Below are 13171 nucleotides of genomic sequence, written 5' to 3'. Positions count from 1 at the left end.
CTTTCCATACAGGTCTTTAAATATGCAACGCGTTCAGTCATAGAAAATCCATATGTAATTATGCTAAGAGGAAAGGCTGTGATTACTTTTGCCCCAGATTAGTAATGTACCCCACGTCACTCTCTTTCACACACCATTTGCATCCATAGCAATAGAGCAGAGGAGGAGGGTGGGGGGGCACAAGACGCCGTATATCCAGGTCACTCATAAACAAGTGCACATGCAAAACTATCCAGGAGCATCAAATGTGTTTGTGTGGAACGTTATCGAGACACATTTGACTGCGTGCATCCTTTATCTGCACCGGGATTTATAGTGGGTTTCTGCCGGTGCTGTAAAACAAGAGCGGCTGACACGCAGCACAATGCACGATGACGCGATGATGACCCACCACCGCACAGCGGCCGTGCGTCAGCCCAGCGCTTGTATTTACAGCTCGGGCACCGATATCGTGATCTTCAATGATGCAGTCAGTGGATTGAGTCGCCACAGCGGCGGCGGATGACGCACGTTACACAGGAAATAACCACGACGGAGTGAGCTTGTCTGTCTGTCAGATTTATCCTCCATCAAAAAGGACAGTTGGTGCCTGTTACTGAGTAGCACCTGAGCAAAAGTGAAACTCACTCCGCTCAGAGGTGGTACCGAGTGCCGGCCTCCCCTGTGATTTTCCACAGTGGGGAAGGCAGTGGGGGAGGGAGGGGGTGGACGATCTAAAGAACTGGCAATAAATATCCCTGCTGGGGGAAACTCTTAGCAGTGTTTTTTTTGTCTGCTGTGCAGGAGGCGAAGACAAGAAAGAGGAAAGTGGCAATGCATCAGCTTCAGAAAGTGGGTCAGAAATACTGTACAGTCTCCAGGTGGAGCAGGAAATTGCACGTTCAACTGTGCAGGGCTGCACACGTGACGCTCCGCTATTGAACTTTGGGACAACCTGGTTTTGTCAAATTCGAAATTGAGCTTCACACTGAGAAATATAAGTGATAAACTTAGAGTAAATTAGGAGTTTAAAGTCTAGATACTGTAAGTGGCCGACAAGGAAAAGAAAGACCAAAAAAAAAGCTCCTCCAACTCTACAGGACCGCTAACAGACCAAGAAACACTTCAATTATAGAGAATTAAGTGGAACATGCAGCTGATTGTGAATTATGTAGCACAATTTTCTCAGGGCCCCTCGAGTATGGATTTCCTTTAGAAAGTTTAGGAGCCATGAGGTGAGAACAATGAGAATAGTTATAATCAAATGCTCTTTAAACATCAGGAACACTGTTCTGAGAGATCTTCACTGATTAGACAGAACATTAAAGCGGGTGACTCATGTTAATGTCAAACCCTGTTTCCAAGAAATCAACAAATGTGGACCTTTTAACGTAATAACAGACTTTAGACGTGTTTATTCAGATTTATCCAAAACCATGATGGTTCCATAAACTTGTGACTTTGTCCCTTAGTCTTGACTGAATGGAGTGCTGTGCTTCTCGCCTCCGGAGTTTCCTGACGGCCAAGACCATGGTCGTCCCGAGCCGTGTGAACCGCTGGCACAGGCGGCTGGTGCTGGGACAGCCGGGGGCTAAAGAGCTCGGTGGTTCGGAGCCATTCGAACCGCACACGTTTAAACGACAAGTGTGTGTGAGAAAGGGATGAAGAAGCCGTGTTGGAGGGGCAGGAAAGGATGGGGGACGTCTCTGAATGTAGACGATGTGGTGGTTTAAGGGTTAAGTTTCCAGATTCCCAATCACAAATGGTCACTGGTGCCGCCCATCCTCTTATTTCATGGTCGACTCTACTTACGCATTAGTCCTGCAAAATCCAGGGGGCGCAATAAGCCATGTTCAACCCATAAATAGATTTTTTTTTTTATAAATTTGATAATAAATATGATATTGAATTCAGAAGAAATGGATTTAATCAAACAAAAAATGTTATTTAATCTACAGCTCTAAAATGTGCAGTATCACTTTAACCAAGCCCTCTTGTTGCTTCACCACAGACCCGACTCCACTGCTGTTTAATAACTGTAGCGCTTCATTCATTCAAAAACTACATTTTCCTCTGAATATAATCCGGCCGGCAATTATGTTTCCCACAAAAAACTGTATTTGCTCCTGCAGGTTAGTCGCACACGACAGTAATTTCTATGAGGCCATATTGGATACATGTATTCACCTTTGGTTTCCACACAGCCCGCTGAACAATGTGGTCAAGGAATACGTCGCTCTTTTAGTTGTTTAGTAAAAAGAGCATCCTCGCCCCTGAATGCAACACGGCCCCTTCACATCCACCCTGAATGTGCTCTTTATAACACGACTATAAAAGCAACCTGTGTTAGGTTCCATGTCTCACCTCTGCCTTTATGAAAAGTAAGGTTGCTGTATTTTCACAGATTGTCAAAAAAAATCACTGCTTGGTTCAGTTGAGTCCTAACAGAGCAAATAAATCTTCTTGTGAGGTAAAAATATCCGAGGCTTGGTTTCCATTACATTTGACGACTGCCATAATGACCTATTATCCTGTTGATTATCTCTAATATTAGCATGCAACAGGAGAGCTGACAAAATCCATTAATCAATATTCAACACGATACATGTGGTTATATTCATTATCTTCATCATTATTGGTAAAAGTTATTAGCTGTAATTAGGGTCTTGAAAGTGCTGCTGAAAAAAAAAAAAGAGGCTTCCCAGTGTTGAACTAGATTCTAGAGGTACGGATGCTGAATGTGTATCTTCTGTTAATTAAAAACTAGCCCCCTAATTACTTCTGTAATTAGAAAACACTGCATTTTCAAAAATGAGTGAAAAAAAGGGAAGAAGCCCACAGCATTCATTCACCGACATTAACGGCATAAATCAGAGGGTTCGGTTTAAATTTTAAAAAAAACATGAAATTCACTGACTTAAATTAGGCTTCAGTACATGATTGTTAATAAGGCATGTTGGAAGCAAGATTTCATTTCAATGCAAAACATTACCAGGATGCTCAAATTTCAAATTGGTCGACTGGAGGCTCTAAGGAACCCGGCGAGGATTTTCTACAGAATCCCTCAGTAACAGAAACAACAGTGGGACTCAGAACCCGACAGGCAGAGTCGCTAAAGCTGCACTGAACTCCGGATAATCTGATATCCTCCGGAGGGGCTGTGTGGGGGAATGCAAATGTCTGAGTGAGGGGCTCCAGAGTTTCTCCAGCCATCTATGGATCATGTGAGAAAACAGCAGGAGATTCTCCGCACAGCGAGCGAGTGGCCACGTCGAAGCAGTTTCTGACACAGTAAAATAACAAAAGCTAAAATCTCGGGATGAACAAGCAGGGCCATAATAATAGAAGACACCGACGGAGATGTGAACAAATTGATCGAAGAACAAAAAGATGTGAAACATGTCCCCACCTTTGGGTTCGGACTTTCTCCGGAGTTTGCCTATCATGTCTGAAAATGGCTTAAAGGTTCAGTGTGTAGAATTTAGTGACATCTAGTGGTGGAGTTGCATATTGCAGCTGAACACCCCTCCCCTCACCCTCCCCTTCGAGAACCTGTGGCCTTCATTTGTCATAAAAACTCAAAAGTTGTTAAGTTTGTCCAGTCTGGGCTATTGTAAAAAAACATGGCTGCCTCTGTAGAGAGGACCCACTTCTGATGTAAATATAAAGTATTTAAACATAAAGGACTCATTCTAGGGTAAAGAAAACAACAATTTAGATGAAGCACACTAGAAAAAACATCACTATTATTATTTAATATTCAGTTTCTGCCAAAAGATCCTTCACCTAAATCCTACACACTGGACCTTTAAGGCTTTAATGTTCAGATGCCAGACTAGATTAGTACGAACATGAGCAATCACAGAAAACGTAAACCAATATGAAAGGAAGAGAAATGGTCTGTAACTGATCAAAAACATAAATTCCTCAAAGGTAGAAGTAATTTGTGGGTGAGCAGCAGGAAAAATAAACCCGATACGTAAACAAATATCTGCTGGATTTCCTCAGCTCGGTGCCAAACCAATCTGAAAATGACGATTTATTGGGCTGTTATCAGTGGCAATGAGCATCTATACCAACAGAGCATCAGGACAAAGCATTGACTAGTGAAGGTCGTGTGGAAATAAACGAGTACGAGAAGCGCTGCTGTGACCAGAAGGTCTCTGCTTTTAATACACAGCATGCCTGGGAAACTCTAGGAAGGGGGTGCAGATGAGGAGCGCTCTTCCTCTCCCTCCTCGTCTCCCTCCTATACCAGCGATGTGTCCTTGAACCAGGAGCAACCCCCAGCTGCTCCAGTGGAGCTGCACAGTGGTCAAATATAGGCAAAAGCATGACTGGGTGAGGCGGGCAGCTCCCTGGTGTGAACGTGTGAATCTATACATATGTGAAGCAGGTTGTATCCGGGGGAAGAGGGAGCATGTTCAGCACACCTCTCCTACAGGGAAGTGCAGATTACACAAAATGCCCAGAAAGCCTTGCAACACGCGGCGTATGTTAATGTTTCCTGAGCTCTTGGGGGAGATAAAGGCACGATCCAAACATTGTTTATTGGGGATCTGCGTGCGACATAAATCATGCGGCAAGAAAATGGAGGCAATAACTCACCTTTCGCTTTGCTTTTTGTCCCAGCCACTGAAAGCATGAAGGGGTAAAGTGAGAAAACAGCAGGTTAGATAGGCAGTGTGACGGAGTAGCACTCAGGATGGCGGTGGTGATTATTTGCCGTATCCATGGTGACAGGAGTTATAATATTAAATGTGGTGAATGTGGGAATGTGAGCAAAAGTATTTATATGTACCAAACCCTGCGATGACATGTCAGCTGTTAGAATAACAACAATACACTTTGAAAAAAACAAGAAGAGAAAAACATCAATATAAATATCAGGGCTTCATCTAATTAAAGCATCTGACAAGGTAGTCACATCATTAGTTATTTGACACCTTCGAAGCCGGCACCTGTTGTCGACGGTCACAGAAGAATTATTCACAGCTTAGTGAGAAAAACTCTCAACGCGCCAATCATGACAAATCCAATTTTTTTCTAATATGACCTGAATGACATGACGTCTCTCCTGTTTGAGAACTGATCCACAGATAAATCACGGTGAATCAAACTAAAACAGATATTTCCTTCAGGCTTTTTGAACCAATTTGTTTGTTTTAAAAAATCTTGCTTATTGGTCATAATAACTCATTTTGAATCTGCAGGAATGGTCTGTAAAGGGTCTGTATTTACACATACATGTGATTTTATAGTCTCTTTACAGTACAGTTGCTATTCACACACACACTCATACACTGCATCTGCTTTCTATATATTCACTTTCTCTACCACACACAGCCACGCTCAGCCATCAGGGGCAATTATGGCACATGGAATGGATCGAAACCCCGACCGTCTGGTCAGTGGAAGACCCGTTCTACCAACTGAGCCAAAACTGGGCCTTACTAAACTCTACTAGGGAAATTGACTCTCTTTATAGTCACAATGGATTTTTAGCTCTGCATTTAAATGATTCAAATGTTTTCAGTTTCAAACACTTGCCGTCATATTCAACATTCCCCTTAATTTAGCATTTTTTGCTGTTCAGGGTTAAGAGAGGGATGGGAAATCACAGCTAACCAAACATTTATTAGACTAACTAAAAATGCACCAACTATGCTTCTCAGTATTCCCTGCTGTTGACTTGTGGTTCACAACTCTTGGTTTGTAAATGTTGCGGTAGGATTGAGGATAACAGCAGGATAACGTCTCTTTGAGGCCTCAAGGGGAAACTGCAACTGCAAAATCTTATGCAGCGACGCTGATTAGGATTAAAATGTCACCAAAGTTGTAAACAAAGAATTTTAAACTCATTTTCCCCACAGTGTGATTCTCTGTATTTCTGAGTTTTGTTGTCTTTGCTCTGTATGAGATTACAGAGTCATGGGTAATTATGTACTGTTGCATATAGCCAAAGGATCACGGGATATTGCAAATAATCCAAAGCGTTAATCGCTGTAAAATGGCTAATTACAACAAAATTAGTAAATCCTTCTAATCTGTTCTGACAGAGCCTGGGAAGAACTAGCGTCAATAACTTTAACTTTCACCCTCTGTGAAAATGACACGCTGCTCAGAGCGGCACAGCAGTCTGGTAAACAGTTTCCTTTCATCGTCACCACAGAGGCGGGCGCTTTGTCTCCGGCGGTTACAAAAGGGAAAGGTGCTTAGCTGTCCTCAGGTGGAGACACTTAGTTAAAGCGTAATGAGGACAGATTAACACTGACGTCAGGTTTTGAAAAGGACCCACTGCACAAACTGCAAAATCAGCACTGCCCAAATAAGACAAAGCAGAACCGGACATGTTAGCAGCCTCCAAACTGATATACAGTACTACACAACTGAGTGCTTGAAGCGCCTTTGTGAAGAAAGACTGGAGCACTGGTTTTCTAAAGTGCAAAACCTTTTTTTTACAAAAGTACACTGAGAGGTTTTTTGGCTTTTGTTCACACCAGGAACCAGTCAACCAGTTTAGCTGCAGAGAAGATTACAGTGTGACTGTTCTGTCGACCTTATGGCATTAACTGACTGCTTACTTCATGTAACAATCCCAACCCACCTCTACTTGCCTACATCGTATGAAGGATGCATAAACTGCACCAAAAGGAAAGAGAGTGGTAATTGTACAAGTGCAAAACTCCACCAAGGCCCATGCAACAGTCCACTTAAATTAAAACAAGCCACATTATGTGTCTCGGCTACACATTGACGGTAGTTACAGGTTTCTAGAACCATTTGTTACCATTCAGCAGCAGACAAATCTACAGCACATTTAAATCCACTCGATCCAGATTTTTTATATATATTATATATAATAATATAACTGTTAAAGAAAGTGAAAAATAGTTCCTTGATCTGCCTCCTAATTTGGATCTGTACGAAAAATGTTGTAGGTTCTTTCTTTAGTCATTCCCCACCCCTCCATTTCATTTCATAGAAATCGTTTGTGTAGTTTTTGTGTGATCCTGCTAAATAACAATCAGACAAAAAAACAGATATAAACAGAATCTCCATAAATCCAAAGTCCTAAATTCAAACTACACATATGGATTTTCCCAGAAAACTAAACAGGGGGAGGAGGATCAAAAAGGTCACCAGTCATTATAAAGTTGAGAAGTTTACAGACACAAAAATGATCTGAGAAACACTGCAGACTTGGAGCCTGCAAGTTATTCAGAGCAAACATTTGGCCCAGATGTTGCAAACTCCCAGCACACAGCAGCCAAACAGGAAATCTAGATGAAGAACACAACTCTGAAGGGTTTACTCCTGATGGTCCTCCTGTAGGACGGAGCTTCTTAAAGTCCGTCTGTGGAGGTTGTTAATTTACACATCTCATCTGGTTTCTCTGGCAATGTTGACAAGACTTCGCTTGCATGAGCTGAAGTTTAAAGTGGAGTTTAATCGTCCAACAACTTCTCTAAATCACATGTTACTGGGCAATTAAAAACGTACCATTACCATCATTATCACATCAACTGCCACTGACTTTTTGTAGAGTGAATAAATTCCACCTGGGAAAACTATGAGCTTGAACTAAAGACGACTAACGACTATTCCTGAAGAAACTATATCTGCAGTATTACGTATTAGATCAGAATGACAATGTCTTTGCTCATGATATTGAGTTTTTTAAAACTTCTATTTCAGGATAGAAGAAAACCAGCAATAACAAAAAAAAATCTAAAATAATAAAAATATACAGATTTCTCTAAAAACACTGTTATTAACAACGCAGATATTTTGCTATTGTTTCCTGCAAGTCCTTCATCCAACACGTGGGCTGATTCTGCCGGAGACGTAGGTGAGGGGGGACTGAGCCGATCTGCTCTGACTGGGTCACACAGAGTTTCTTAAGGACACAGAGACAAGAACACTTCATGGCTCCTCGAGAAATCAGCTCCCCTCGTAGGATTTACCTCTCCTTCCCCTCTTAGTCTGGTCAAACGCATTGTGTGCTGACACATCCTGTCTATTACAGCAAAGATCTAACAGCCCACTGTTTTCCTTCCCAGCTGGAGTCGCCGGCAATATTGTTCACGCCGCACACACACACCTCATTTATTTCTGTTGTTCTCAGAACAACACCTTTTGGCTTCTTATCATCCGTCTGTATTCAACATGTTTTTAAATGTGCAGCATTCGTGTGTTTCCTCATTGCTGATTTTTGAAAAATGCCGCACATCCATCATAACGGTAATGACATGTTTGCAGATGAGGCAATTTGTGAGTATGTGTGTGTGTGTGTGTGTGTGTGTGTGTGTTCTCGGTATCTTTAGTATTTGGTACAGACACTAAAATATGTTCAGCAAGTCGCAGACATTTCCCTCTGAAACCAACCTCCACAAGGCCAATTTTGTAAATAACTGCACAGCACTTTTCTTTGAATTTCCTCTCTACAGCCAGGCCAAACGTTTAATAAAAAATCGTCTCCATTTTGCTCATTACAATACCTATAGCTGAGGGAGGAATGAAGCCTGGGTGGAAAAGAAAAAAGTACTATTTCTGTCTTAAAAATAGGTCAGTGTTAATCTGAAGTCTGCAGAAAGGACAAAATGTTTATCTGTAAAATAGGTCATTTCTCGGTTCGCCTTGAACAAGCTCTTATCTGATGAGGAAACAGGGAAGACCGTACAAGAAACATATGCCATTCCGCCATCTAATGGAAAATGCATTGTTTTTGACACTCATTAATCTTTCTGTAAGCTCCCACGCCTGCACCTCTCCCTGTTTTGTGGAAGTTATTAATCTCAGACTCCCTCTAAATTTAATAGTGTTGACAAAGTCAGACACCATGATAAGATTCTCCTTGCCGTGAACTGGAAATGTTTACAAGCACACGGCGAGCATATCAATATATTCCATCTGGAAAAAGTATAACACTTTGACATTCCTAAGAGGACTTTCACTGAAAATCAATAGCGGGGCCGTGTAACGACACACACATCTCTGCGGGAATGCCAATGTGTTTAACACATTTATCGCATGAGTAAATGCATGAGTGCATTTATTAAATCAGACACTATGTATGTAGAAATACTGCAAACCCTGCAAACACCAACCTGGTTTTTATTATTCATAACTGCATGACCAGAATAAGTTACAGCCTTAATGGAAACTTTAAAAGAAATAAGGTTTTCATAATCTAAACAATTTAACAATTTAAACAAACGGAGTATCAGTTTTGCTCATGTCATTTGTTAGTAGCATTTCAGGATCTTAAATAAACTTCTGTCAGACACAAACTAAACTCTGGACAATCTCCTGAAATTATCCAGAGGGTATATTTCGGGGGACGTGTCAGTTGCTGCAGATATTCTCCAGAGTTTCTCTTGTGAGCCCCCCCAAAAGTAAAAACTCGGAAATATCCTGTCGTAGTGATGGATGCGAAACTGAAAATACAAAAACAAATACAAATATCACAGGATGAAAAAGAAGATGTAGACGTCAACTTGGAAAGACGACGAGATACGAGACTAAAAACCTCTATACTGTATCTTCTTATAGTTGTAATGACACAATAACCCAATAACATAAACCTACAATGACTTTGCTAGAACCGAACAATATTTTAGATCTATCAATTATTACTACCTGACTATCTCAGAGAAGCCAACAGGAAAGTACAGACACTAAGGACACAGTGTAGAATAAATAGGGAAAGCGACGCCCCACCGAACAGATAAATGGTATAAGTGATGGAACAATAAAAATGAAATAATAATAAATAAAATGGCTCATAGCATGTCAATGGCAATGAGATAAGGAAGCAATGAGAGGGACAACAAGGCAGAGAGATGGGACTTGGGCCAGTTTGGCCAGCGGAGGTATAAATTGGGAGCAGTTGGCCTGATTCTTGGCTCATTTTTACATTGCGCGAGGCTCAAAGTGCAGCGGGATGAAGACCGTTCATTTAACTGTCACAATTATTCCTGAAGTGGGGGAAGCAGGCCAGTAAGGAAAGCAGAGAGCCGCTGGTCCCTGTGGTGATTAGTTTAACCGACCACTGAGAGGTTTGTCCTCCAACACAGTGAGAGCTGGCCTCTGTCACTCAGTCGGCCATCGCTGGGGTCACTGCTCTCCCTCTGCCGGTGTCACACAACAAACTCTCCTGGGAGAACACGGCTGTAAGTAACCCAGTGACAGGGAAGCACTTCATCATATTCAGCTCACACACACATGTTCACAAGTGGAAGCAGGGGGCAGTTTTAATAGCTGCTGCAGGCGGCTGCGCTTGTTATTGGCCCTGAAACGGCAGCTTACTGGATCGCTGGATGTCGGAATCTTCTGAGATGGCATCAGTCATTTTTACTATCAATAAATCAGTGTACAAATTTGTTTTATTCATTATATTTACAAAAGCATCTGATGGAACAAAACTAATTGTGTAAATGTTTAAACAAACAAACAAACATACAAATGAAAAAAAGGAAGCCGGAAATGAAGTTCTGAAAAATATGAAGTATTAACAGTTTACTTTATGTGAACGATATTTGACCTTTTACAACATTTTCCCAAAGCTCAGAGTTCACGAGTTGTGCTGAGTTGTGCTGATGTTTTCAGAAATCAAAGCCATGGAAGTTTATTTTGGTTGGATGGTCGTTATAAGTATGGCTTCTAGACTCCGAGAACAACAGTAACATTAGCATCCATGTTGCTGTCGTCTAGTAGCAGTGCTCTCATGACTGAACCACTCGAGCTTGTGCTTACGACATGACAAGTTGTGCATAGATGTGGTTTGGTTCAAGTTCCATTCGAAGGCAGCATGTTCAATTTCAATAATTATTTGCCAAGGACAGATAATGAGCATTGGGGCTAATTGCTTTGGAAAATCCAAGGTAAAACCATCTGTTCCTGGTATTTTGCCATTATTTGTTTCTTTTGTGGATTTAAAAAGTTATGAAAGTTGTGTGAGGTTAAGAGGACGATGATTCAACAGTGGCTCTACATCATCGTGGTGGTTGATTGGTCGTCAGTCTAAGAAAGGTACTGTATGTAGTTGCAGACTGGTGTTTGACTGGACTGGCTTTGTCCCCATATCCCTGGTGTCCCATTTAACATCAGTATAACTCGCTCTACCTTTACTGTGGGTGAGATATCAAATGTATTTCGGAGGTTCACTTCGTCTCTGGTTCGGATCTAGAGAAGGATTCATCAAACATTATCAGTGTCTGGTATTTTATTAATTATGTCCTCTGTGTTATTGTGGTAAGTGGAGTGGGAGAGCAGGAGCGGGGGGGTTTCCCCGAAGTAGTGATAAATTAGTCTTGTCGGATTTGTTAAAGCATATTAATTCTTCAATTGGTTGTATTATTGAAGTGCAGAACACAGCATCAGACAGTAATGATTTATCGAGTCTCCGGTGTGAGTTTGCAGCTGATGGAGAATCAAATCTGAGGTCAAGTAATAAGGACGAATAATCTGATGTCTACTGCTGAATATTTTGAGGAACGCACAGATGGTACTTAATGCATTCATAGGAAAAAAAAACAGGATTAGTCTATAAAATCCAAGAGTAGGTTCAAATTATTTCACGAGTTCATTTTTCAAAAATCTAAATAGCCGTTTCTCTGGACATCATGATATCATTTTTAATCCGACTAAATACAACTTACTGAATAAATGTTTAGTATAAGAACCCAACACATCACAATGCTCGTTAAGAATGATATAACATCAGAAAATCAACTAATCAGTTCAGTAATCCTTCTATAGTTTGATGCCTGATGTCCTTCACAACTACCTCCCAATGACTACTAAATGTACAGAATGTGGCGTCTCATCTAGAGTAACGTTGTAGATTTAGTTTATGATACAGATTCAGTTCTTGACTGTTAAAAACTAGAGCTTTTTGTGTGCGGGGGGTGATTTGCTGTACATCTTCCAGCCAGTTACAGCAGATCAAGATAAGGCCGGGAGCAGGGAGCGGGGGGGGGAGGGGGGCGAGCAGACAAGCAGAAAGTTTGAAAGTGCAATCCACTGAACATGAGGTGACACAGCTGGGGAAGTTCAACAGCCGTAATATCCTCTCACTTGTGTCCGGAGTTTGGGGAATTATTTAGTGTTTTATTGGATTATTGATGAGGTTGAGCTGTAAGAAATGGTCAGCGCCTCCAGCTTTTTACAGCGATAACACTGAATGAATTACCCGATTAAAGGAGCCAGCTCCTCCATAAACAGCAGCGACTCCCTTTAGAGCCACACAAGCATGTTTCCCACTCTCCTGGTAGCACGTGCTGCTGCTGCTGCTGCTGCTGCTGCTGCTGCTGATCGCATCTCCGCGGCTGGGCCAATAAAAACACCACAATTTAAACACACTTCCAGAGCACTACTGGGTGAGGCAGCATTACAGACACACACATATTGTACCTCCTGATGACACCCGGGGGCCAATTCCTTCTTCAATTTTCTCATCTTGTCTGTGCTGGGTTTCAATCGGAGCGCTTCATGTAAAGAAAACCTGAGTGTCTCTCCTGTTAGAGCAACACAAGCATGGGGAAGGCGAGCCGGAGTAATTGAGAAAACTGGATTCACACAGCTGTGTCATGTCACGCTAAAGCCACCGTGTGATATATATATGACCAACTTATCTGTTCCATGTCCCACTGGTGTTGTAAAAAAATAAATGCAACGTACAATCCTTGTACACGATGATGGAGGATGTCAGTAAAAACCTAAACTGCAGCGGAATCCATACGGAGGCTTATTTTTCTTTTCAACTTGTTTCCTGGCGTCACGGCAGTGCAATTTAAAAAACGGTAACACAAAGAAGTCGCTTATCGATCCTCTGAAAACAAATATCAAAAAATGCTTGCAGTGTAAAGAGAATAATCAGGATGTGACCCTTTCCCAGTTTCTAAAGTTTTGAATGTTTTTCCCGTGTCTGCGTAGGGGGACCGAGGCTTTGGATCAATGTCAATGATGATAGTGTAGCAGTGCCCACAAATAAATCAATGTATGGGGAAGACTGATATGTGTACAAATATTTTCGGCTCATTATGAAATTGTAGCCGTCCAGAGGTTGTCAGCTGAGTAGAGGCCCAGGACGCTACTGGATCTTAAATGCCTCGTTCCATGCATCTTTGTTGTGTTGCGTTCACACCTGAACTTAGAACTGTTCTTCTGTGATCAGATGACCTGAGAC

The 13171-nt window shown here is 41.7% G+C and overlaps 1 protein-coding gene across 3 annotated transcripts in view; it reads right to left on the bottom strand.

The window, feature by feature from the left end:
* The window catches only part of cadm2b (cell adhesion molecule 2b), a 144262-nt gene that overhangs the window by 40915 nt on the left and 90176 nt on the right, over positions 1-13171 (bottom strand). For 2 of the 3 annotated variants that reach the window (XM_035153492.2, XM_035153493.2), the window contains exon 2: positions 4588-4614. The exons of the other annotated variant lie outside the window; for it this stretch is intronic. In XM_035153492.2, coding sequence (XP_035009383.1) covers positions 4588-4614 — 27 coding nt within the window. The remainder of the gene's footprint in view (positions 1-4587; positions 4615-13171) is intronic. 3 annotated transcript variants of the gene reach the window in all.

This window comes from Hippoglossus stenolepis, chromosome 4, assembly GCF_022539355.2.
Source record: "Hippoglossus stenolepis isolate QCI-W04-F060 chromosome 4, HSTE1.2, whole genome shotgun sequence".
In the NCBI taxonomy this organism is placed as follows: Eukaryota; Metazoa; Chordata; class Actinopteri; order Pleuronectiformes; family Pleuronectidae; genus Hippoglossus; species Hippoglossus stenolepis.
Note: the sequence above shows the minus strand (reverse complement) of the source record. Positions and strands in the feature narration are given on the sequence as shown.